We start from the raw sequence: 27,653 nt of genomic DNA, 5'->3' as shown, positions 1-27,653 counted from the left end.
TACCTCATGCAGTGACTGTGATATTGTTCCTGAACAAAACATTTTATTTGTCTCCTTCCAGACATCTCTCCTGCATAACTGTTGTTCTTTCACAGCCACACCTCGTGGTAGAGAGATGGACTTCACTTGTTCCATCCTCACAGCTGCCTGCCCATCGAGATGGAGAGCATCAGGATTGCATATCAGAAATGACTACAAGTGTCTTACCCAGGCCAGACTTGAATGCTATACCTTATGAAAATGCAGAAATAAATATGCTTGTCGACAGGTCACATAGGAAGAACCCTGATGACACAAATATTACCAAAGTTGCTGTCGTAACAGAAGCTGAAGTTCTCTTAAAACGACCACAACCAAACAATTGTTCTGATCAAATAGCTGAATTGGTAGTTGTAACTAAAGTTAGTAAGTTAGAGAACAAACAGGTGGTTAACATTTACATTAGCAATCAGTATGCTCCCTCAAAAGTATGCGGGTTAACACAGCAAGGGAAAAATAGATGTATGAGGACATCCACAGGTGAATCTATACGTCATAAAGAATTGATTTTAGCATTATTAGATGCTATTCAGCGGTTAGCTAAAGTAGCAATTTATAGATGTGCTGGACACATAAAAAGCTTGTTTAAATTATGGTGCAGTATTGAGTCATGGACTAGGTCATGTCTCAACAGGGGGGATAGTAACAATAAGAAACAAAGGTTTTTAAAACATATGGGTTTACTAAGTACTTAATAAATAATAAATAAGTAAATAAATTTGTGTCTAACAGGTCAAATATATGCAAAACAGAAGCCACAGGGCACTCAAGTGAAAATATGAGGATAACTCCTTAAAGCCAGAGAACTCTTTTCATCACATTTGTATGAATTCCATTGAATTAACTAAATGGGAAGAGAAACAATTCTGCCAAGTGATAATAATTGTGTTTACCAAATGGGTTGAAGTATTTCCATGCGCAGAAGCAGATGCACTCTCAGTAGCAAAGGCACAGGGAAAATAAATATTTCCTAGATTGGGAAGTATGGAAAAAACCGATAGTGATAATGGAACACGATTAGTAAACAATGTCGTCTCCCTGATGCTAAAGAACTTAAAAATATACCTTAGAAACCACTAGACATATCACCATATCAGTCAGCAGGATGACTGGAAAGACACAATGGAATAGTTATGTCAAGACTGAAGAACAATCATAGAAGAAACAGGAAAATGGTTTCACTGTTTACCACTAGTAGTCCTAAAGGTCAGATAGGGCGGATGCGAGGAAGCATGCGGATACAGAATTCTTTCAAAAACTAAACTTGGTTTATTATCAAAAAGGTTTCGAGGAAAAAGCGCAGCTGGGCCGGATATCAAAAACCAAACAGTAACAAAAACAAAACATAACTAAGGCTAAACAAAACAGGACTATGACTATGACTGAACACAAGAAGGATACTTAATTTCAGTGACTAGTGAGGATTTGGCAGTGAACATGAATAAACCGGGAGACTAAATACTGTGGAGGGTGATCAGTGATTGAGTGCAGTTGATGGCACGACAGGAGGACTGAGGAATGGTGGCATGACATGACAAAACTAAATACGAAACCTGAACCTAAACCTTAACAAAGCTAAGAAATAGTAAAAACTAAGAACTAAACAGAAAACTAAAAACGTGCCAAAACTCCAGACACGACACTAAACATGCATAGCATTTCAATTATCGCAAGATTAATGCCATTTGAGATAATGTACGACTATTTGTACTCCCACAGTGGAAACCATTCACCAAACACGAGGAAGAGAGAGAAGAAACCGTTGCAGAATACATGGTTAAAATGTTAACAAGGAGAGAGATATCTTCTGTCGATTCTGTTCCAGGTGAACCTGTGGAGGAATCTCTGAAGACAGTAAAACCCGGAGACTGGATCCTCATCAAACCGATAAAGAAAAAGGGACAAAGAACTGGCCCAGTCCAAAGGGGGAAGGTCCATATCAGGTACTACGTACAACACCCACAGCAGCTGAAAAAGTAGAAAGGACTTCCTGGATTCACTTATCACACTGTAAACTAGTAAGACCACGACCTTCAGAAAAAGGGAAAGATTAGTTACCCACCACCGTTCTTTGAAGCATAAGTCTGACTACAAAGGGGAACTCTTTCAACAGGAGAGGTTCATCTCAACCTCAGTGAAGAAAACAACTAAAACCAGAACATAGGGTGCGGCTAAAATAAGACAGGAAAATGGACAGACATCGGCCGTGGCATCCATTCAGGTTACCAGGATTTTGTGGGTTAAGAGGAACTACCTGTGTATTGTTTATCATTACCTTTATTACAGTATTTCCAATTTTATGGTATGAAGCATGGATTAACAAAAATGAAGACGATGCGGAACAGAGTACCACCACTGCTCCCGTGACACCGCGGGTGCCACATAGAAATTGGGTTTAGGCCTCACACACCCAGAACAATACCAAGAAATACAAGAAAGATATTCATACATAGACATAGATGTTCACATATAGGCTACTGAAGGCAACAAAGACCTGCTCACCCAGTAAAGTTCAATATTAATGTGTACTATTTGACTGAGATCTGCAAAAACGTGAGTTAAAATGTTAAGGAGTCCATAGTCAGTGTGAGAAAACTACAGAGATAAATGACTGTATGTACGTTAAAACAGAGATGAGAAATTGAGAAAAATAATAGTTTGTTCGTTTGTTTGTATGTATGTATAGGAAGGTGATCTGTGCATAAACTGGTTTGGGTTGTAATTATCCAGTAGTGTCTCAGTGAAACAACAGACTGGGGGAAACATAACGAAGTCAACAAAAAACAGTGTTCCGTTGATCTGATCAGTTGCTCAAGGGTACTCCATTCAAATTGGTTGGCTATTAAAGGGACATAAAATGGGGAATGCTTGTTTAGAAGAAAATAGGAATTGAGATGGGAACGTCAAATAAATGTTTTAACGGGACACAGATAATATTAAATAGGCCACTCAGACGAGATGGGAAAAAGAAGTTTGGTTTTTAAGGAAATCTCAGTGCGGAAGGAGACAAAATTATTGAAAACAATTGAAGAATGCCTTTCTGAAGTATGGTTTACCACAGATAAGTAGCTTTGTGACCAAGCACAGGGTAGATCACTGTACGGCCCAGTTATATAATTAAATCAAATCAAATCAAATTTATTTATATAGCACATTTCATGTACAAGCAATTCAAGGTGCTTTACACAGAATAAAAGCATTGCAGCAGGGAGTGGAAGAAGCATTTAAAATGCAAAAAAGAATATAAAGAGAAACAAATAAAATCATTTAAATTAATTTAGAAACAAGCAACAGTCCAGATAAGTTCAAAGATAGCGTGCAGATTTCATGCATAGACACATGAGAACAGAAATGTTTTTAACCTGGATTTAAAAATGTCTCCATCTGGTGAAAGTTTAATCTCCACTGGCAGTTTGTTCCACTTGTTGCAGCGTAACAGCTAAATGCTGCTTCTCCATGTTTAGTCTGGACTCTGGACTGGACCAGCTGACCTGAGTCCTTGGATCTGAGAACTCTGATAGGTTATATTCTCTGAACAGATCACAGATGTATTTTGACCCTAACCCGTTCTGGGATTTGTAAACCATCAGCAGGCTTTAAATGGATCCTGCTATCAGATAGGCAGTGAGTTGGTAGCCGGCTACACGATAGTAAAGCGCACGGAACGGATTTTGTCGTTGAAAAAGCTAGACCTAGATGACAAAATCACACTTAAAGATGTGAATTTAATGCAGGAAGCAGCGTGTACGATGGACAAGCAGCGTTGGGCTGAGAGGGGTGCCAGTCAAGACCCTACGGGTCTTTGGAGAAACCATGAGGGTTTGATGGTGGCGCCCCCAGATTTGTTAGATCTGCGCGTTCAGGAAGCACACGGGCAAGCCCATGTTGCAAGGGGGGAAGTCAGGAGGAAGATCACACAAGAGTACGGTTTTTGGGCACCGTACTTGCTCGAACAGGCTGATCACGTCATCGGAAGATGTGCCATTTGTTTGAAAAATAATGTTAGGAGAGGTATGACAATTCCTCCAGGGCACATTCCGACTCCAAAAGGCCCTATGCTGGAGTTGGTCATGGATTTTGTTGACATGATAAAACCAGTGGACGGCAAAAGGTACATGTTGGTGGTAGTGGACAGGTTCTCACGATGGCCAGAGGCCTGCCCAACTAGGCGAAAAGACGCTCAATCTGTCGCTAAGTTCCTGTGTCGTGAAGTCATACCCAGATGGGGGCTTCAAGATAGAATATCATCAGATAACGGGCGAGAATTTGTTGATAGAACTGTAAAACTGATCCTACAGAAACTAGGAATCAAACAACGTCTTGGAGCGGTTTATAATCCACAGAGCCAAGGCATGTGTGAGAAAATGAACGGCGTGTTGAAAAACCGTCTTGTAAAAATCTGTCAACATACGGGACTGAATTGGGTGGCAGCGCTTCCACTTGCTCTAATGGCATGCCGTGCAGGCGCACTTCGCGATTTGCAAATGACACCACATGAGTTGGTGACGGGCAGACGAATGCCCACGCCCTTTTTGCGAACAAACGGGAAAGGTCCAAGTTTGTCTTTGTTGGAGGATGAAATGAAGACATACTTTAAGTATATGGTTACATAGGAACATATCCACGTATGTCATTGACAGGCAAAAACAGGACCACGAGCAGGAGAAGCTTGCGGAGCAAAAGAGAGACATTTTGCAGCCAGGGGACAAAGTGTTCGTGAAGGTCTTTAGGAGAAAGTGGTTTTAACGCACGCCGGGAAGGACCATTTGAAGTTGTGCGCAGCACAGGGACAGCGGTCCAAGCAAAAGGGTCTACAAAGATTTGGGGTCATCAATTAAGCGTTTTTGAGCATTTGGAAAAGCGCTATATAAAACTTAGGTATTATTATTATTATTATTATCAATTTGCAACACGTGCCAGAGACAACGGGGGCCTCCTCTCCAGAAAGCAATCCAACAAAGATCAAAGAGAACAACAATGACGCTTCGAGAAGTGGCACAGAGTCACCTGTACCAAGGAGGCCAAAGTCCGGCCGCAGAAAGACCAAACCCGAGAGATACGGCGATTAAGGTAATAGTGGCCGAGGGTCAGTCGGCCCTGCTTCCATGCGAGTGCAAAGTGGTGGACGTGGGAGGACCCCATCTACCACAGTGGAAAGACAACTACGGAAAACTGATAACCTACTCAAACGCCACCATCAACGCGCCACCAAAGTATGTTCTGGTTAATGAGGCAAGGAGAGTGAAACAAGAAGGAGACTGTGGTCTTTTTGTGCGACATGTTCAAAAAAGGGATCAAGGAATTAGGGGTGTGCAAAATAATCGTCATGACGATGCATCCCGATTCTAATTTTCGCGATCTACTGCATCGATTCTGAACGCCAAGTATCGATTATTTAAAAAAAAAAAAAAAAAAGATAATTTTTTAATGATAGGACACATGCAATTGATGCATTTCGCTGCAAGGGATGTTTGCAATATATGTATATATTTTTTATAGTTTTATAAAGCCTATGCACTTTTTTTGTCTGTACTGATCATCCCTATTTTATTATTTTAAGTTTTATAAATCCTATGCACTTTTTGTGATGAGTGTGTCCAGTAATAGTAATATTTGTGTCCAGTAATATTTGTTTTAATGGTAATACCTCAATAAATACAGTTATGAATTGATTTCCTTTGAGTTATGTATCAATTGAAGACACTATCCAGATCATACACAGCCAGTCAGCCACTGGTAATGGCTGTATTTTTTTTTTAAGTATGTTCAGTGAAAATATCGCAATGCATCGCGATGCATCGCAATAATTCAAGTATCGTGATGCATCGTGATAGAATCGCATCGTGGCATGTGAATCGTGATTCGAATCGAATCGTGACTTCTTTGCCAATACCCACCCCTACAAGGAATGTATACGTGTATATATTTTGGGTCCCCAACCCAGGGGAAAGAAGGGCGTAATAGAGCTGAACCTGAAGTCAAATATGTGAGGTTAAGGTTAAGAAATGGAGGGGCGGAAACAAAGACGATAATTCCTGAAGCAACACCTGTCTCAACACAACTCCCTCCACTCGTACACACATCCAAAGGGGAAATAATAGAACCGGCAACCACTAGTATTGCTCGGGGGACTGTAGCGAAAATGAACACTACCTCCAATAACAATAACAGGATAGGGAATACCATAGCAAAATCTGCTCCGCCAACAAGCGTGGTGGAGAAAAAGGTGGTACCATCGGACACCATTTACCATGTCAATAGTAGATTAGACAAAGAGACACTAGATTTTGAACAGCAAGAAAATGACGCAGCTGAGGATGAACAGACAATTTATAAAAGAGAAAATAAATGGAGGGCATTTGGGTTTAATTCTTCGGTATTGCAAATTACTGACCCATGGGCTAATAAGAACAGGTGGTTCCAACAACTGACTCATTCCGTACGGCGAGTAAGTAAGTAAGTAAAATTTATTTATATAGCACTTTTCGCAGAAAAGGATTCACAAAGTGCTTCACAGTGAGAGCTACACTTGATAACTGCCCTTGCTTTGTAAAGGTTCCAGCACCAAACACATGGCCGTCAATTCTGGAGAAAATACCTGAGCCACTTAGTCCCTTGTGTCAGGAGTATGCGTTATCTTGGTTGTTATATAATCAACAAGCACCAACGGATAGGTGGTTGGCTCTGTCAAAACATCTATTTACACCCAAATAGGAATGTACATGGTTAAGCGATTTGCCATATCTTAATTTACAAAATCAACAGGAGAAGGGGGCAGCAGCACGGCCCGATCCAAGGGAAGTAGTGGCCGTTAAGGCCAAAGTCTGTTTTTGTTCAAACGACACTCACGGTGCGGTAGCCAGGGATGTTCGTAGGAATATCAGAGTGCGACAGCTATAAGATGCAAGTCAGAAGAGAAGCAAACAACAAGATTGAAGGCCAGACAAGGGTAACTTTCCATGCCCCGGATAAATGAGAGAATAGGACCCTGTGGGTGAAACATGAACTCCTCCCGGTAAATGTGACCATTGGAACCTTTAAAGACATCTGGTGGGTGTGTGGTAACAAGGTATATCTATTTTTACCATATGGATGGACAGGTTGTTGTTTTATGGCTAGTCTAAAACTGCCATACTGGGTTGTTACAATCCAACAAGAACCACCAGCAGAAGAGATTGACCCCACTGACAGTTCGGCGAACAGGAAAAAGAGGAGAACCAAGCACAAAAAGCCATTATTGGAAAGGGGAAGGTGGAATGAAGACACGGAAGAGGTGCAAGCAGAGGATGATATCATGGATATGTATCCACTTTAAAGATACAACTAAGACAATCATGCAGTAGGAGTGGACGGCCATTTTGTTAACCCAGTTTTCTCCTGTTTATATTACTCTAGGGAGGTAAGATGACTGTATTTTTGGTTTGCATTAATTTTGTCAGGAAAGTCAACCATATTCAAGATAGACCTTTTTTGTTTGTTATTTTGGCCAGGGTCCACTCCAACTCGTGTTCCTAAGAAATGTGCTCATTGCGGAGTTGCCAGTTGAGTGAGGAAAGGTTGAAACCAGACTAGAAAAGAGGTTCTGTTTCTAGCACCATGCAGGAGCCACTCCTGGGATGGAAAGCTTAGCGGTTATTACCACAAACATATTTTATAGTTTTATACTGAGTGTGACGTTTTTACATGGTTTATCACTTATTTCTGACAGTGTGCAGTCCTATTAACCTTGTCTACATTTATGATACAGTGTTTTACTTAACAATCTGCTATTGCAGTGGTGTGGCCAGACGCCGAGGTGTTCCAACTCTGTACGGGAGTTTTGATAGATGTAAGGGGGGAATGACTATGCTGAGGCTAACAGGATAAGATGGGTGGAAACAAGTAGATACACATGTCACATACACACTAATATAGAAATTAGGGGAATTAGTAAACAACATATACAGGTATAGTATATAAGCGGAGTTTGGACACATCGTGCGACAATTATGTAATCATGCAATATACTGTAGCATGAGTTAATTTTCCGGCAAGATACTGGTGGGTGTTTTCTTTTCTTTCTTCTCAGGATGACATTCTGGGAAATGGGAAACAAACTAAGAGACACTGGCTGTCCAGGGACCCCCACGGAATGGACTCAGAGACTTGAGACGGGGTGATGCAAATGGACTGTGGGACCCTGGACAGGAGAATACGATAAAGAAAAATGGACGTTGGATAACAAAAGATGGAAACTAAACTGCATGGCTACTCCACTGCAAATGCATTGATATTTTTCAGTAGTACTAGTTTGCTAAAACTCTAGAATTGTGTGGATTGAGTTATAATCATGAAAAATGTAATCGTTGATGTTATAATCTTGGTTGCTGTTATGAACCATTTCAATCTGCATTGTATGCCATAATGGAGTGTCCACTTATATGTTACTTGTGATATTGTTGTCATTATGCTTTTGATATAGCCTATTCTCTGTAATACAGTTGGAGCCACGCTTTGTGGACATAATAGGATGAAATTGGACCAAATTGACCATAAAGGTCCTGAAATTAGACGTTAATGGTAAAGGTAATTGTTAATATGAAACGGGGATTGCTTGCTTAGATTGGCACCAGAGTGACATTCCCTTAGGTCATCCAATCTTTTTCCCCACCTTTTAGGAAGGGTGTTTTTTTATCGACTGGATGACAACTGACCTGCAGGTTCCCCACAGAGACACACAGATTGCATGGGAGAGCAGGACATGAATGTTTAGTCATGTCAGGAGACTGATGAGCTGTGTGACTGGAGGGAGACCGGTAGGCTGGTTTACTGTAGCCGAATTTGGACTAATTATATGATAGATTTAGCTTACCTAGTCTAAAATAGTGAAAATAATGTGCGCATAGACACGTAAATAGGAGTTTAACTAATCAGTTGACTCAGAAATTGAGGGCTTATGATATATTAAGAGATTGGGCAATCAATAATGTTGAACAGGTGAGGTCTTTGTTGATGCCGGTTCATGGGTTTGACCATTTACCATGACACATATTGTAGAGGCCATTTTGTGTTTCGGGACTCTAAGTAGTCCCGAAGGGGGGAATGAAGTGTATGGACCCACAGGCAAAATGGGGCCCAAGGCACATGAGGAAATCTGTCAGGTCCATTTGAGTTCGCAGCTGGATAGTTTCAAGTGCATAATTGTTGTGCGCGCCTCCACACGCCTCTGTGCGTCTCCGTGCAAGGCACTGAGATACACTGAAAAATAAACACTTAATATGACCAAATAAGGTAGATTTGATGGGAGACATCCTTACAGTCAGACCATATCTCTTGGCTTTACGCCTGGACCAGTGGCCTTGAATCTTCTTTAAAACGTAGGGACTTTCTCTCCAAGAGCAGAGAGCTTTTCCATTTGACAACAGGCTCTCCCAGAAGATGCATTTTCTGTAAATGAGACGGACCTGACGACAGAAATAAAGATTTCTTTTGTTCGACTACGTCCGTTTCAGCAGCTTTCTTCATCACTCATTTTCTGCACCGGTTTTTGAGGCGGTCTCTCTCAGAATTCACTACAACAGTATAGCATTGGATAGAATGGATGAAATAGAAATAAAATTCTGTTTACAGTTAAAGAGATGCCACTCAACCATAGTAACAAACTGAGAATTTTAGAACATTTTAAATAATTAGAGGTCTGAGCCGCTCTGATTGGAAAAGGAAGATTAATTCATTTATAAGAAAAATTTTAGTGACCTCAGCCGGCGCCCTGTTAAACACCTACATCAACTCAAGAAGCAGCTGCTCCAACTGGAAGGCAAGACAATGAAAAAGAGAAATAAGTCATTTAATGGATTACAGGAGAAATTATTCCAATATTTGGGGTACCAAAAGTGATAAGATCTGACAATGGTGCTCACTTCTCTTATGAAGAACTAAGAGAAGTGGAACAGATGTTTGGAACTGGACATAAGCTCGGTGAGGTCTATCACCCAGCTTCACAAGGACGAGTGGAAAGAGCAAATAAGAACCATCAAAAAGGCCCAACAAACTCTGTGCAGACACACAGTTAACTTGGGCTGAAGCTCTCTCTATTCAATTCAATTCAATTCATTTTTATTTATATAGCGCCAAATACAACAAATGTCATCTCAAGGCACTTAGATAGTAAGTCCAATTCAAGCCAATTGGAATTCAATTAATTAATAATAATAATCATAATTCATAAAATAATCCAATTCGTTCATATAGAGCCAATTCAAAAACAATTTCCTAGCTCTATGATGTCAATTAACCTGAGATTTACTCCAGATGCCACCATGAATGTTGTCAGGTTGTCCCACATGAGGCCTGGACAGGGAGAAAAGACTCTGTCCATTTACTACTGCACCAACAGGCTCACCCCCTGTGCTACGACAGTATGAAAACTTGTGTGAATAAGTGAAACAACTGAATAACACGGTGATGAGTATATCTCAACAGGTTACAGAAATGCTCACTAAGGAACAGGACCGCCATACTTCACCTGTTGAAGTAGGAAACTGGGTCCTAAAGAAAGTCAACAAACGTGACTGGTCCTCTCCTCTGTGGACGGGACCAAACAAGGTAGCTGAAGCTACATCGGATTGTGTAAAGGTATGGCTGATAGGAGACAGACTGAGTAACTGGAGCCACAAGACTCGCTGTACTCATGCTCCAGATCCCACCGAAAGAACACTGACTGAGGAACCTCACCTCCTGACAAATACTGCATCACTGGGACTAAAACTCTGAACAGACCACTGATGATGAAAACAGTAAGAAAACACTGCGTTGGAGATTAGACTGTAGTACCACAGTGGCAGTAACATCAATGGTTACAATCACTGCAATGCTCATTTTCATTCCCCGCCTGGGGTGGGAGAGTCGAACATGAAAAGCTCAATAGGCAAAGTTTCTGATTCAACTGGAGCCGGAAAAAACTTAATGCTAACCACAAACATTTCTGTCCTGCAGCAGAGAGCAACACAGGAGCAGAAACTGCAGTGGAGATGTTCGGCAATTAATTGCTTCTCAAGTTTTCCCAACAAAATTCTGTGTGTGTTTTTGTCTTCTTTTGTCTTTGTTTTGTGTTGTGTCTCCGTGGTGATGTGTTCTCTAAATGATTTGAAGTTTTTTTTTTTTTCCACAGCAAAAGGAAATTGATGGTACTGAATTCTGCAGTAATGCTGCACAACATTGAGTTATATGAGCACACAAGGGTTCAACTGGCCAGTTGTTTTGTTTTGGGTTATTTTATTTTACTTTATTGTATTTTATTTTATTTGGTTGTTTTGGTTTGGGGGACATAAGAAAAATGATGAATTGGGCACTAGGACTGAACCTGTGCCCACTAGTGTGGACAAGAAAGACATGTCCTGAGTATAAGATACAGGGCAAATGAAAATTGCTCTGGTGTGCTGCATGATTTGTTCTCCGACTAATTATTAATCCACAGATTCAGAACCACTACAGGACTGACAGCCAAACAACGGACAAGGAGTCCATCTGAAATTCTGGAAGGCCGTGCCCATCATGCCAAGATGATGGTTGAACAAGCACACAATCTTCAAGCACTGTCAACATAACACAGCGGAAATTCTCTCTTGAAATTGTCCTAAAAACAAGATTAGTTAGGGAAAAGGGATGCTGAAGATCCCTCAGGAAGTGACGTACTGGTGACCTCTCCTTCCAAGATTAGGTCCGGATCAGAATGCTGAACTGATGTTCAGCCATGAGGAGAACCGAGCACCAAGCAGTGACAGGATTGGACCAGAAGAGACTACACGACGTGGACATCATAAAAAAATTTATTTGTTCATCTGTTGTATTTCATGTAATCATTAAGCTGATTAATCATTGTGTGGGTATATGTCAACCAATCGTTAGTATAACCATTGCCAGTGGGGTGACTCGGCTGTTTGGAGCAGGACCTTAGACTTTGAAAGGTAATGAGGTGGTCGGTCGCCAAGTGGAACTGGGGCCATAGGAGAATTTTTCCCGGTTCAGCCATCGGGTTTTCGCTCCTATTCGACGAGCCTGCTGGTAATGTTAATTGCATATGCACTGTTTGAGTTTCAAGATGTTAGAAATTTTGTGTAGCCAAATTATTGTTATGTGGTGTGATGGTACTTATGGGTGAGCAGGGCCTTGACACTGCTCAAACCACATATAGTTTTCCACACAGAAGATGGGTTTGGGGCCACATACACACAGAATAATATCAAGAAATATTTATACAGGTAGTCCGTGCATACACGTAGAGGCGTGACACTTATAGTTTTTAAGAAATGTGCTCATTTGCAGAGTTATAATCAGTGAGTTATGAAGGTCTTAACCCTCTCGGAAAGAGGTTCTGTTCCGAGCAAAATGATGGAATAGTCCTGATAGAAAAGTTTTTGCTAACGCATTAGAATTGTTTATTATATTTATTATTTCCACATGCCTGTGCAATGAAGACTTGCTTGCTGCTGTTAAACGCAATGAAGAAACAGCTTACACATAGACGCTCACATAATGATGACAAAAATCTCCTCTCTGGTTGTGCTGCACCTTAAAGTGGCCGCAGACTTGCAGTTTGGGGCCCTGCTAGGTTGGCTGCCGCTAACAGGGGTGACACAATACAGAATATGACACTCCGGCCTCATTTTAAGGTTGACATGATGAAATCATGCCAAGAGGGGGAATGTTATAAATTGGCTTTATTCTTAGACTTTATGTATTCATATTCTGTAGTTCTCTAGATAATCTATGTTCCTAGTTTGTACGTTACACTCTGCTCATACAAACGCAATGTATGTCCAACACTTTAAGATGACGTAGCGGGATAGAATAACTGGGTCAGATAAAGCTTCTCTTAGGACAGATAGGTCTGGTACAGTAGATGCACGCCTGAAACAACACTCACACACATCGCTTATCACATCCAAAGAACATGACGAAGACGGTGGATGGCCTGCTCACAGCATGAGTAAGTATTCAATGATGCGTCGTCAAATGTAGGTACAACCTCTGAGATAAGGGTGAACATAAATATGAAATGTTTCCGGATCTCGGGGCTTGGCCAGACGGATTTCATGCGAGAACTCTGTCTCTCCGAGTCCAGCGCTGATACTTGACCTGTGACCTCCAATAAATACTTTGTTTAACTTAAGACTGCTCCAACTGGTTCTTGGGCTTCCAATATAAAGAATCGGGTCTAACACTTCCAATCTGGCTTCCGTCCAGAACACAGCACTGAAACAGCCCTGGTCAAAATCACCAACGACCTCCTCCGTGCAGCTGACTCCGGACTACTCACCATTCTCATCCTCCTCGACCTCAGTGCAGCGTTCGACACCATCTCCCACCCTCTGCTCCTAAACCGCCTGGCTGGCATTGGGATCACTGGTGCTGCACTCTCCTGGTTCACATCATACCTCACTGACCGCCAACAATTCGTGCAACTAAAGAACCACAAGTCTGGGTGTTCGGGTGTTTCACACGGTGTCCCCCAGGGGTCAGTCTTGGGTCCACTTCTGTTCATCATCTACCTTCTCCCCCTGGGCACACTCCTCCGTCACCATGGGTTCCATTTTCACTGTTACGCTGACGACACACAGGTCTACATCTCCTCCAAACCCACCGCTGCCATCCCTCCCCCCTCCCCTCCCTCATCTGCCTTGAAGACATCCGGAGCTGGATGAGCAGGAACTTCCTTAAACTTAACAGCAACAAAACCGAGGCCCTGCTCATCGGCTCCAAATCCATCCTCACCAAATCACATCACAACCCAGTTCCACCCATCATCATCGACGGATTTCCTGTACCCTTTTCACCCCAAGTCAAGAGCCTCGGCGTTATTTTTCACAGCACCCTTTCATTTGCACCCCACATTCAAAATGTCACCCGAACCGCATTCTTCCACCTCTGCAACATCTCCAGACTCCGCCCATCACTGACCCAATCCAGCACTGAAATCCTGGTTCATTCATTTGTCACATCCCGCATTGACTACTGCAATGCCCTGCTCACTGGACTCCCCACCAAACTCATTAACAGACTGCAAATCATCCAGAATTCAGCCGCCCGGATCATCACCGGTACCTAATCTTCGGACCACATCACCCCTGTTCTCATCCAACTTCACTGGTTCCCAGTACAATACCGCATTCACTACAAAAATCTTCTCCTCACCTATAAAGCTCTCCACAACCTAGCCCCCACTTACCTCAGCGACCTCCTTCACCAACACACTCCCTCCCGCACCCTCCGCTCAACCTCTGCTGGACTGCTAACCATCCCCACGTCACGCCTCAAGACCATGGGTGAGCCTTCAGCTGCTCAGCACCCAGGCTCTGGAACTCTCTCCCCCCACTCATAATACAGTCAGACTCCATCACATCATTCAAATCCCAACTTAAAACTCACCTATTCAAACTGGCATTCTCCCTATAACTGGACTCTGTGCACTTCTGTTTTATGTTGTCTCATGTTTTTATGCTTTTATTATTTTTTTTAATGCTCTCAAATTTTAATGTAAGGTGAACCTTGGGTGACCTGAAAGGCGCCTCGAAAAATAAAATGTATTATTATTATTACTTCACAAAGTCATCCACCAGGCTCCTGTACTCATCCTCCTGCCCCTCCCTGATACACCCCACAATAGCAGTGTCATCAGAAAACTTCTGGATGTGGCATGACTGTATTGTAGGAGAAGTCTGACGTACAGGGTGTACAGGACTGGTGAGAGCACAGTCCTCTGTGGAGCGCCAGTGCTGCAGACCAGTGTCAGAGAGGCAGTCTTTTAACCTGACAAACTGTGGTCTCTCTGTCAAGTAGTCCGTGATCCAGGATACCAGGTGGGCATTCACACCCATCTGCACGAGCTTGTCTCTCAGTTTGAGGGGCTGGATGGTGTTAAAGGCACTGGAAAAATCGAAGTATATGATTCTCACAGCACCCTTCCCCTTGTCCAGATGAGAATGTGCTCTGTGCAGAAGGTAGATGATGGCATCGTCCACGCCCACCTTCTCCTGAAAGGCGAACTGCAGCGGGTCTAGTGCATGGCGAACCTGTGGTCTGAGAATGTGCAGTAGCAGTCTCTCCATGGTCTTTGTGATGTGGGAGGTTAGCGCGACGGGCCTGTAGTCGTTCATTACGCTGGGGTGTGGCTTCTTCGGAACAGGGATGAGGCAGGATGTTTTCCACAGCTTTGGGACCTTCCCCAGTTGGAGGCTCAGGTTGTAGATGTGCTGCAGAGGCTCTCCCAGTTCAGCAGCACAAGCTTTTAGAAGTCTAGGACAGACTCCATCAGGGCCAGCTGCTTTCCTGGGGCGCAGTCTCTTCAGCTCTCCTGTGACCTGGCCCGCAGTGATGATTGGAGGTTGGTGGGGGCTGTTAGTGGTCCTCGGAGGGAGGGGTGTAGGTGTGGAGAGTGGCAACCTCCTGACTGCTGACGGGGGTGGTTCTTCATTGACTGTGGTCAGGGGGGGAGGGGTGAGGATGTAATGGTATCCAGAGTGCAGGTAACAGCAGCTAGTGGGGGAGGGGGAGGTGCTGGAGTAGATGTAAAGGCTGAGTTATACTTCTTTTAACTGCCCTTGCGCTTGCGTCTTTCTCTTGCGTTAATGGCTCGAGACATTTATGCTTCATTTTGCTTTGCCGGCGCTTGAGTGTGCTGCGTGGCAATTCACCGCCAGGACAGTAGGTGGAGTAGCGGGTTTTTTCAATGAAAAGCCTACTACAATGAAAGGAAATTCACCGCCAGGACCTCTTCGGCAAGTCTCTCTTCGAGTGGATTCATCATAGACATAATATAATATATTATGTCTATGGGATTCATGCTTCTTCTTGCTCTTCTTCGCTTTCTACCTTGGCGTTTGAAAACAGCGGTCTTTTATTAGGGGATGAAACCGGAAGATCAACACGCCGCCGGATGTGATGTAAATAGTGGCTTGTTTTTTTTGTTTTTTTTAATTGAACGTTTATTACAGATAGTATTTTCATAGAATGAATAACTATCTGTACATGTGCAGATAGGGCTGGGAGATAAAACGATAGCTATCGATGAATAACTTTTCCTCGATAAGAGATATGAAACATGGTCATATACTTTTCCATAGATTCCATTCGTCCATCTTTTGACAGACAAGACGAACAGCCAATGAGAACGAGAGTTGCGTCGCGCTGAACCAATCACGTGGCTGGAATAGGGCCATGCTAGCAGCTAGCCGGCTGGACTAGATAGTGGCTTGTGCTCGCATCCAGAGTGGCTACTCTATAGCTCTGCTCGGGTCTTGCGTCTTGCGTGAGGTTTAGAAAATTGAGGTGTGCTTGCAACCACGCAAGGGCTTGCGTTGCGTCTTGCGTTGCGTCTTGCGTTACCGACTATAAACCAGGCTTTAGACGGGCATTGACACCCATGGCAGGGTTATCAAACCTGTTGAAGAACTGGTTGAGCTGGTTTGCTCTCACCACATCCCCCTCTACAGTGCTGCCGCTCTTCCTGCAGCCTGTGATGGTCTTCATACCATCCCAGACCTCCCTCATATTGTTCTACTGCAGCTTCTGCTCCACCTTCCTTCTGTATAGCCGCTTTCGGACTGTAGGAACCTTTGGCAGTTCTAATAACCTTTTAATCCGCGGGGCCGTTTTCTCCCGTGTTCGGACATACAGGAACTCGGGGCTATCTCCCTTAGTTCCTATAACTATTTAGCTCCTTCTCCGAGGTCGGGTCTTTTCATGGTTCTATAGAACTAATCTAACGGAGGTGTGTGGTGGTCGGTAGCTACGCCCCATGTAATTCTATCACGGCTGAAATGTCTCCTCATATGACACAGACACAACTGGCGGGTGTTTAATAAGTTAAACGTACACTGGTCTCATTTGTCTGCAGCGCTCTGCTCTCCTTTCTTCCTTCATGAAATAAAAAAGTATCTCCTGACTCTCTCTGTGAGCTCTTCCAGCCTCGATATTTGACGCCTGATGTGATTGTCCATGATTAATATCACCATCATGCAGACCATAAACACAGTGGCCTCCCCGCTCTCCATATTAGCTTCTTGGTGGTGTTTTTTCTACTCTCATTACTTTTACCGTTTTGTTTTGTGTTTGAATGTAGCGCTAAACGGCTAACGGCTAACACGTCACTGCAGCAGACGGCTGCGCGCGGCGCATCAGTCCCTATCAGGTCCCGACTCATGTGCGAATGCAGACTGAAACAGTTCCGCTGGGGAAGGACAGTTATCAGAACGAAATTCGAGGAGGGTAGTTCTGATAACTACTTTCTTAGAACTGTCTGTCCAAAAGCGGCTATTGTCTCCTTAGCCTCTTTCAGCCTGCTCTTGAGCTCTCCCTGTACGCGCTTCAGCTCCGCCTGGTCCCCCTTTTTAAATGCCATCTTCTTCAGGTTCAGAAGGTGTTTGACATCGCAGGTGATCCAGGGATTGTTGTTTGTGAAGCAGCGTACTGTTCTAGTGGGAGCGACAATGTCCATACAGAAGTTAAGGTAGTCAGTAGTGCAGTGTGTGACCCCTTCAATGTCCTCCCCAAAAGAGTCTTGCAGCACGCTCCAGTCAGTCTGCTCAAAGCAGTCCCTGAGGGCCTCTTCTGCCTCAGGAGACCAGCTCCTGAATGAGCGTGTAGTGGGCAGTTGTCTGCGCACTTTTGGAGTGCTTTTCAACGGTGTACAAAGTGGTGGTGCTTTCTGCAGTTTACACACAGCTATTGCTTTCTCCCTTTACAGTATTATGTGTTGCTGCAGAAACCGCAGATTTTTCTGGGAGTGTTGTTTCCTTTGGACACATTTTTTAAAATCAATATGAATGTTTCTGTGTGAAGGTATGGGATGGAAAGCCAAAGCTAGCAGAGTTAACATTAGCCCCAACACATCAACTGAAGCACTGTGAAGAAGGTAGTAATTATAGCCAAGTAAGTTTAATTCCCCATTTTGAGATGGCGTTGAGGGCAGCTGGCTAATGGATCGAAGACGCAGTAATGGCTAATACTTACACATATAAATATCGAAACCCTACATCTAATCTAACGAAGAAACAACCTCTAACCTAGTGTTCTTATGTTTGTGAAGTGAATCTGCAATTACAACCGGAGATGAGGGAGCCACGACAATAGGCCAGGAGGGAGACATAATCATCCCTACCATCTGAGAACCAGTCACAAGCCGAGATAGAAAATCACGAATAAACTGGATTTCGGAAGCCTGCATGCCCCTTTGCAAAGGATAGGAGACAGAACTTATTTCTTTCTGCAACAACATATGAAAAAAGCCCTATATACTAGGGGTGGGGGAAAATACCGATACAGTGACATATCGCGATATTTTGCGTGGCGATATTGTATTGATTCAGAGACACAAAATATCGATATTTTGGTCACATACACTTAAAAAAATAAACTGTATTATGCACCAAAATAAAATCAATTGCTACTTTAGTCCACTAAATGGTGCTAACCGTTCACTATCTGGTGAGCTCAACACAGGTAGGTCATAGGTGATCACAGCACAGCAACATGTAGGAAGGAGAACTGATAAATGCGCCACTTATTTTGGACTTTTGAACAAAGAGGGAAAGAAAGACATTGACATGACACATGCGATCTGCAGGGACTGTCGTGCGAAAGTGAAATACTCCGGGAACACAACTAACATGAGAGTTCACCTCCCCCGCTACCACCCAGCAGTACTGGCAGGTGAGGGGGGCCAAACCAAACCAACCAACCGACACTGGACCCTCTGAGATTAGCAAAGCTACTTTCACATTCTGAGCGTGCAAGGAAGTTAACTCAGTCCATTGTTTACTTCATGGTGAAAGACTTACGTCCATTCAGCGTGGTGGAAAATGCCGGGTTTTGCAACATGTTAAAGACGCTTGAGCCCAGGTATGTGATTACGTCTCGCCGTTTCTTTGCAGAGACGGCTGTGCCTAAACTCTACCGAGGAACTAAGCTTGAAGTGGAAGAATCCTTGAGAACAGCAGGAAGGGTTGCATTAACTAGTGACGCTTTGACGTCGAGGTCAGTGGACTCGTACATGACTGTAACATCGCACCACATCACAGAGGACTGCAGTCTCATGTAGCCGACTCCAAACATCGCAGACCTCCTGCGAAATGCAGCAGAAGAATGGGGTATTGCAGACAAAGACTTGGTTGTTATAACAGACAGCGCTTCTAATATGTGTGTCGCTATTCAGTTAGCGGGATACGTCCATGTCAAGTGTTTCGCCCACACACTTAATCTGGCATCACAGCGGGCATTAAAGCTGCCAACAGTAGCCAGGCTTAGGGCGAGAGTGCGGCGCATCACTGGCTTTTTCAACAGAAGCACGGTGGCAAACCATGCTGCAGCTTCCGAGCCACAAACTCAAAACTGACGTAACCATGTGATGGAATAGTGCATACGAAAGGCTTCTGAGGTTTCTTGAACAACAGCCTGCAGTTTGTGCAGCCCTGTTGTCTCCCGAAGTGAGAAGGAGTGGCAGTGAAATCTTCACTTTGAATGAGACGGACATCGCGCACGCGGTAGAAATTGACTAGACTGAAATACAAACAGTTACGTTGGTCAGGTAAAGAGGACATTTTCTATTGTAGTTGGGAAAAGACAGACATGTTTTATTTTTGTTTGCACTTGTTGAATGAGCTGTCCATTTTGTTGGAATAAATATTTGAAGTAAGATGAATTGACTGAAAACTTTTTTTAACAGATAAGCATGTTGATCAAGATTAATTATGGTGGTTTCCTTTGCAGCTGAAAATGTTGCTATATATTGTGATATTTGGTATAGCAATACTCAACATATCGCAATATCGTGATAATATCGTATCGTGGTGTCTCTGGCGATTCCCACCCCTACTGATTATATCGAATCGCAATACTTGTAGAATCACAATTATCAAGAATCATGATACAAATCGAATCGTGACCAAAGCATATCGTCCCAATCCTACTATATACTATACCAACTGCGACTATCAGAGACTAATAAGATAATGTACACCACAGCTGCAGTGATCCTACAGATGCTTGGCGACAACATAAACATTGCAAGTGGCAGTAAACAGGATTATCCCTCATGGCCAAGAAGAGAGGACAGGACCAAGGTAGCATGGAGAGAGGTTAGCCAGCAGAAAAGTACAATGAAGTCAGAACTGCTTAAATAATAATGCAACAAACCATCCAAACCACAGGTGATGGAAACAAAGACTCTCACCTCAGACTACCCACCTGAGAAGGTATAATAGAGAATGAAAGGACAAGAGAATACATAGAATGTTCTCCACTGTACTTTAGACCTATATCCAATCTCCCTTTTATGTCTAAAGTTCTTGGAAAAATAGTTGCAGCTCAGCTTTGTGATAATTTCCACAGAAATAATCTGTTTGAAGAGTTTCAGTCAGGATTCAGAGTGCATCATAGCACAGAAACTGCACTGCTGAAAGTTACCAATGATCTCCTCTTAGCCTCTGATAGCGGACTTGTGTCTGTGCTTGTCCTGTTGGATCTCAGTGCTGCATTTGATACGGTCGATCACAGTATCTTATTACACAGACTTGAACATGTTATTGGGATTAAAGGAACTGCATTTGGCTGGTTTAAAGGCCAACTTCCATCGTCATTTCATTAATACTGCTGTGTTCACCATTGTTATTGAATCCATTAGGCGTCGGTTCTATTAAGAAAAATGTTATGGTTGCTTTGTTTCAAGCTGTTTTTTTCAAGCTGGGCAGAAAGAATGGCTTGATGAGATACGACAGGGTTTTCCGGTCCTTCTCATGCATATCCGTGACGCGATAATGAGGCGTCTCTGATTGGCTCCCTCCCATGAATGAATGAATGAATGAACCCCCCTCCTCCCCGCTCTGCGTGTATCCGAGAGCCTGCAAGTTTTTTTTCAACTCAAAACCTGTCGAAGATCAAACTTAAACACAACCCATGCGGTAATAATTTAATCAAGCGTTTTCCTTAACCAATATTTTTTACGTCACACGTCAATGTTGCAAAATGTAGTCCTATACAGCGCAGCACTGAAAATCGCGCGGCAGAAGTAGTGATTGTGGTAGACTGCAGAGATTGTTCGTGGCGTGGAATATACAACCAAAATGAAAAGGCACAAACCCATTTTTGAATATTTCAAAGCAAAACTAGTAAAAAGCACAGCATCATCTGATGGGACAGCTGTGCCCCAACCTTCAACTGTGGACCAGCCAAGCAACAGTAGCCCCTTTCACACTGAGGAAGAACCCGCGTTTAATACGCGAATTTAGCGTGTCCGCTGTTCCTTTCACACTGACGACCCGGGCTGGCGTGTCAACTCGACTCGCCTCTCGACCCGCGTCGGACCCTAGTCTTTTTGCCGAGCCGAGTTTGGTGTGAAAGCAATTGACGCGGGTCGGACGTGGGCGTGGCGTGAGGAGTTTAAAAGACAGAATGGACAGCTGATTCAGAACAACAGTGACAGGTGAGGACAAGTTTTACTCTGTTTTACATCAAGTTACATGGGTCACCTAACATGCCAAGCTTTCACATTGCTCGACGCGGGTCGAAGTGGCAATTTAGACCCGCTAAGGTAGCGGGTCTCAGTGTGAAAGGGGCTAGTGACGAATGTTCTTCAACTACTACGCTAACCGAACCAAACCTCGCTGAGGCTAGCCATGGGCACTATTCAAGTGAGTGCTCCACGGATCTTACAACGCCTCATCAACCAAGCAATCCCGATGTGCTAAAAAGAACCAGGACCCTCCTGGCAAGGGACAGGTTCTTCACAACGATAGGCGCTTCGACCAGCGTGATTTCGGAGTAGTGGTGGACATTGAGAGGCTACTAGTGACAGCTGGGGACGGGGATGAGGTGACACTCCCATCACCCATTACGTCTCTATACAAAGAGTTTGACTTTGATCAACTCTGCGCACAGTTGCATGTTGCCAGACACGATTAAGACATTTACACTTCAAAATGACAAACTGTCAGTGAGAGTCATAAGCAATGCAATGAATGCTGTTCCTGTCGCAAAAGACCTGCAGCCCGAAGTACACAAACTTCTGAAACTTTTTTTCACCATCCCAGTCAGTACCGCATCAGCAGAGCGTTCGTTTTCCACACTTCGTCGACTGAAATCATGCCTCCGATCCACAATAACACAGAAAAGACTGAATGACTTGATGAACTGCCATATTCACCGTGACATTCTGGAGGACACTGACATGACAGCCATCGCTAAGGAGTTCGTGCAGGCCAATGAGAGACGCAGGCAGGCCTTTGGGAAGTTTTAAAAGTTAAGTCAATGGTTTTATTAGCACCAACGTGTGCACTCTTCCATCCATCATCTTCCGCTTGTCCGGGGATCGGGTCGCGGGGGCAGCAGCTTGAGCAGAGAAACCCAGACGTCCCTGTCCCTCTTCTTTGTTCAATATTTTTGTACTGCATTGTACTGATACAAGCGAGTTTAAGTTGAGTTAACATCTTACTGAGGTGCTTTTGTTGTGTATTGTTGGCTGATTGAGCATTTTACTCTGCACAGTTATGTGCTGGCATGTTGTGGGCTAAAGTCATGACCATTGATTCATCTATGTAGGCTATAGCCTTCTGTGCTGTGTTGACTGTTTTGGCAATTTGCGCACTTCTGTGCTGGCATATTTTGGACTTGGGTTATTAGTGTTGTTGGCTGTTTGGACATTTAAAGTAAAATCATCCTGGCAACGTGATGTGCATCCGCATTCTCTCTCTCTCGCTCTCACACGCGCGCGCGCCCAGCTCTGATAAAACAGCAAGCATATTCCCATACATTCCTCTGACCAAGCACCACAGAACGTGCACTTCTCTGGGTTCACTGTTTCTCATAGTGCTTTAGTACTGGTACAAGCAAGCAGCTTCAGTTTCAGCTTCATGGAGTTCCTCAGGGTTCTGTGCTTGGACCGATTCTTTTCATTTTATACATGCTTCCATTAGGAAACATTAGACAACATGGCATAAATTTCCATTGCAATGCTGATGATACTCAGCTGTACTTATCTATAAAACCAGATGAACCCAATAGGTTGGTCAGATTACAAGCATGTCTTAAAGACATAAAGACCTGGATGACTCAGAACTGTCTGCTTCTAAATTCAGACAAAACTGAAGTCGTTATCTTTGGACCTGAGCGTTTCAGGGAGAAACTGTCTAGCTATATAATTACTCTAGATGGTTGGCTAGGATCTGTCCTCTGACTCAGATATAAAACAGGTTTCTAGGACTGCCTTCTTTCATCTTCGTAATATTGTTAAAATCAGGAACATCTTGTCTCAGAGTGATGCAGAAAAACTGCTCCATGCATTTGTTACTTCAGGATTGGACTGCTGTAATTCTTTATTATTGGGCTGTCCCACATATTCTCTGAAAAGCCTTCAGCTGATCCAAAATGCTGCAGCCAGAGTTCTGATGAGAGAGAGAGATCATATTTCTCCAGTTTTAGCTTCTCTTCATTGGCTCCCTGTTAAATTCAGAATAGAATTTAAGATTCTTCTCCTTACATATAAAGCTCTTAATGACCGAGCTCCATCATATCTTAAAGATCTCATTGTAAGATATTTTCCTAACAGAGCACTTCGTTCCCAAACTGCAGGTTTACTTGAGGTTCCCAGAGTTTCTAAAAGTAGAATGGGAGGCAGAGCCTTCAGTTATCAGGCCCCTCTCTTGTGGAATAAACTGTCAGTAAATGTCCGGGAAGCAGACACCCTTTCCACTTTTAAGACAAGACTTAAAAATGTCCTTTTGTCACAGTTTGGCAATGGAGACTGAAGGGGGAGGACCCAGATGCAGACACACTGGACAGGAGCCAGAAGGAAATTTAAAGTGATACTCCGGAGTAGATTCAACCTGGGGTCATTTGAACCGTGATATCCAGCCAAGTAGCCCACCCGCAGTTTTTTCGATCTTGGCTGAACATCAGCTGAGTTACTGAGTTATCCCGAATAGCTTCGTACAAGGGTTAATGGAACCTGGCAGTATCTCCAAAATTACCACACTAAAATCACATGCCATTACACCAAACTTCTACAGTAGTACAAATATGCTCTGTACTCACAAAACAGTGCATTTGGAAGTTTGAAAATAGTCCAGGAGTTTATTATTATCAACACAAGCCTGATAGCTTCTCTGCTGCTAAAGCTGCGTCGACGTCACTTCCTTGATCTGGGAGCTTCAAAGTAAGATGAGGGTTGATCTACTACTGTAGACAACAAAGTATATGCTATATTCTACATGTTTTTTTATGAATTTTTATGTTGTAGAGTTGTGAAATTATTTTATCAATGGAGAAATTGAGCAGCCCAGTATCACTTTAAGGGTTTACTATAAATATGAATGAAAATCACAGCAACTGCTGGAGAACCACAAAACTAAACTAGAAAAACAACAACACCTAAAAAAGAAACAATAACCAGACTGTACATTATGCAGAAGCAGGACCAAGACTGACAGGGAAAACTAATGGGCAGTTTGATGGAGGATCTGACAATGACTGAAAGGAACTATGAGACTAAATACTGTGGGGAGAGTGATGGTGAGTGAGTACAGCTGAGGATGATTAACACAGGTGAAGGGAGTGGAGCTGACGACCGGCAGGAGGGAACTGAGGAAAGGAGAGGAAATGGGAAGGCTAAACGAATAGGAGACTAAACAGACAAACCAGAAAAACACACAACATGACATGGATCATGATACCTTTCTGATAAAGCTTGTAGTTAGGGATGGCTCAGGTGAGCCTGAAACATCCCATAGTTAAGCTGCTATAGGCCCAGCCTGCTGGGGGACCTTCCATTATACTGTATATCTGACTCCAGGGGGTGACCGGGGTGGCCACGGCCCCCCCTACAAATTTACATGCCACCCCACTCGCCAGTCACATTGATTCTATCGTCACGTATGCGTTTCATCCCAAATCATTCAGGCCAAATGCACAGCCAGCCAGGCCCAGGAATCCGCTCCTGACTTTCCATCACCCACAGTAGCCCCCGGCCAGCCCCCGGAACCGAGTTACGTAGTTAACGTTAGCTGCTGCTTGTATATGTTGAGCAGGCTACAGTACGAGAGAGCCGACAGGGGAGCAGCAGAGGCTTAGAGGAGGAGAAAGAGGAGGAGAAAGAGGAGGATGTAGGAGAGGAACAGACAGAGCAGCATGACTAGGTTACACAGGCACAGCATCTGTGAGAGAGTCCAGGGACCAAGAAGACCAGGGACGGTTAGACCATGGACAGTCAGCACCAACAATGGTCACAGAAGCGAGGCAGGAATCAGCAAAACCAGGTGTTCCACCTGTTCATGGACCAACAGTTCAAGTTAGGACTGTGGCCCTAATAATTAAATTGATGGCTAGGCCAGATAATAGCTTCATCTGGAGAAATGTATGTTTAGGGTGTGTTTCCATTAAATTACAAATTATGACATAATCACTTAAAGCTTTTTGATGTTGTTTATTGGTAGTTCAGTTGCTCTGTTCAGCTGCCGCTACAGACCGTGGTGAAGTTGGTTTGATATTGGATATTCGACAGATATTCACAATAAGGAAATAAGGTGTCTTTTTTTTCAAACCAATATCAAAACAACTTCACCACGGTCTTCAGCGGCAGCTGCAGCAGACACATTTCCGGAAAGGTACTGGCTTGATTAAATTCATTCTGGACTCTATATCCGACCACATGAAGACCTCGGGACACTTCGGTTTGGCTTTAGGGGCCCTCTACTTACTACCACGTAAGTGTTATGTTGTTTGGAGCTGTAGAAGAGGTATAAAAATAGCGTTTTGTAGCGGTGACATGATATGCCCTCATCACTTCCAGGCTAACGACTTTTGGCTAAAAACGGTCAAATCGAAATTCTCAAAACACATCCGAATGACATGATTTTGATGTTAACTCAACGTATGTACTCCCAACATCCCGTAAATTGATCTAAAGTGCATTTTACTCCGGATTATCCCTTTAAGATCCCATTTATTGGTCATGCATACATACACACGAAATTTGTCCTCCGATTTTAACCCATCCAGGTTGGCACCTGTTGACACACACATGCACAGGGTCACCATCCATCCATCCATCAACACATCCACCCACCCACCCACCCATCCATCCATCCATCCATCCATCAACACATCCACCCACCCACCCACCCATCCATCCATCAACACATCCACCCACCCACCCACCCACCCACCCATCCATCCATCCACACATCCACCCACCCACCCACCCATCCATCCATCCATCCATCCATCAACACATCCACCCACCCACCCACCCACCCATCCATCAACACATCCACCCACCCATCCATCCATCCATCAACACATCCACCCACCCACCCACCCATCCATCCATCCATCCATCCATCAACACATACATCCATCCATCCATCCATCCATCCATCCATCCATCCATCCATCCATCCATCCATCCACCTGCAGCGACAGGCAGAGTGGGCCAGCGGCCGAACTGCACCGTGGGGCTTGATGCCGTCTTACCATAGCCTCCATTGCCTCCCAGCTCCTGGTCTCGGATCCCGAAAGGAGAAAATTCTTGTAATTTCCCCTGAAATTCACCTTCAGATTGATGTGGAAGTCCATGATGTCGGCTATTTGCATTTTAACGCATACTAAATATAACTGATGCTGTCTGGACGTTCTCACTGACGCTTCTTCTTCTTCTTCTTCTTCTTCTTCTTCTTCTTCTTCGTGGTTTAATTCGCAATCATTTTTGCTTCATCATCGCCTCCTTCTGGTTTTAGACGTCAACTACAGTCCTTTTTCTGCTTCTGCACTGTCCAGAATATCTGCATGTTCACTAGTTTTTCTCCTGTCTCCTGTGATTACCGGACGGAGCCCGGGTTAGGGCTCAGGGTGGGAGAGAAAAACACGGAGAAAAACCCTGTCCGCTCATTTTACTAAACTTGCAAAAATAATCCGTATCTCCACCGTTTTTTCTCTTTTTTTCTTCTGGTGGCACTTGCTCCATAATAACCCCCATCTCTCTTCCTCCAAATTTTTTACATGAAATCAATGTGCCATTTTCGCTCTTCTTTTTTCACATTGATCTTAAAAAATGATGACAGGTATGCTATTCAAGTTCCTGTGAGACCTATAATCCACCTATGACTTCTCTCCTATTATAACCTCTGTTGCTTGGATCTCCTGGAAGTGTCTTCCTCTGTTTGTCTGTTTACCTACAAACTATTCTTTTCCCTATTAATTTGGACTTTTTTATTTCAACAACATTGTATTTTTCCCTTCATATGCGTGATTTTTGCCTCAAGTTGCTTCATAATGCTGGAAGTGAATAGGTACAGACACATATTTTAGCAGTCCTTCCTTAGTCTGTCCCTTCTACTGCCCACAGCATAGCTAATAGCTGTAACACATACACACTCAGATGATCCCTTTACTTTTGATGGGAACTCCTCTTTTAGGTAATGCAGATCATTGGCCTGACTCTTTCAGTTCCCAAACAGCTTTTCACTTAGTTCCACTTCCAGCTTTTGTGATTTAACCTAATTTAGCAAAGTCTTGACAAATGATAAGAATGCATGCATGCGTTTTTACTAAAATTATTTAGTGACCATTCTAACCTGAAGACATTACAATAC

General features: G+C 43.5%; 1 protein-coding gene across 2 annotated transcripts in view; it reads right to left on the bottom strand.

Moving 5' to 3' along the window:
• The window catches only part of nbr1b (NBR1 autophagy cargo receptor b), a 288,590-nt gene extending 261,860 nt beyond the window's left edge, over positions 1-26,730 (bottom strand). For both annotated transcript variants that reach the window (XM_075454950.1, XM_075454951.1), the window contains exon 1: positions 26,536-26,730. In XM_075454950.1, coding sequence (XP_075311065.1) covers positions 26,536-26,655 — 120 coding nt within the window. In that variant the 5' untranslated portion in view covers positions 26,656-26,730. The remainder of the gene's footprint in view (positions 1-26,535) is intronic.
• Positions 26,731-27,653: the final 923 nt, after the last annotated feature.

This window comes from Odontesthes bonariensis, chromosome 21, assembly GCF_027942865.1.
Source record: "Odontesthes bonariensis isolate fOdoBon6 chromosome 21, fOdoBon6.hap1, whole genome shotgun sequence".
Lineage (NCBI taxonomy): Eukaryota > Metazoa > Chordata > Actinopteri > Atheriniformes > Atherinopsidae > Odontesthes > Odontesthes bonariensis.
Note: the sequence above shows the minus strand (reverse complement) of the source record. Positions and strands in the feature narration are given on the sequence as shown.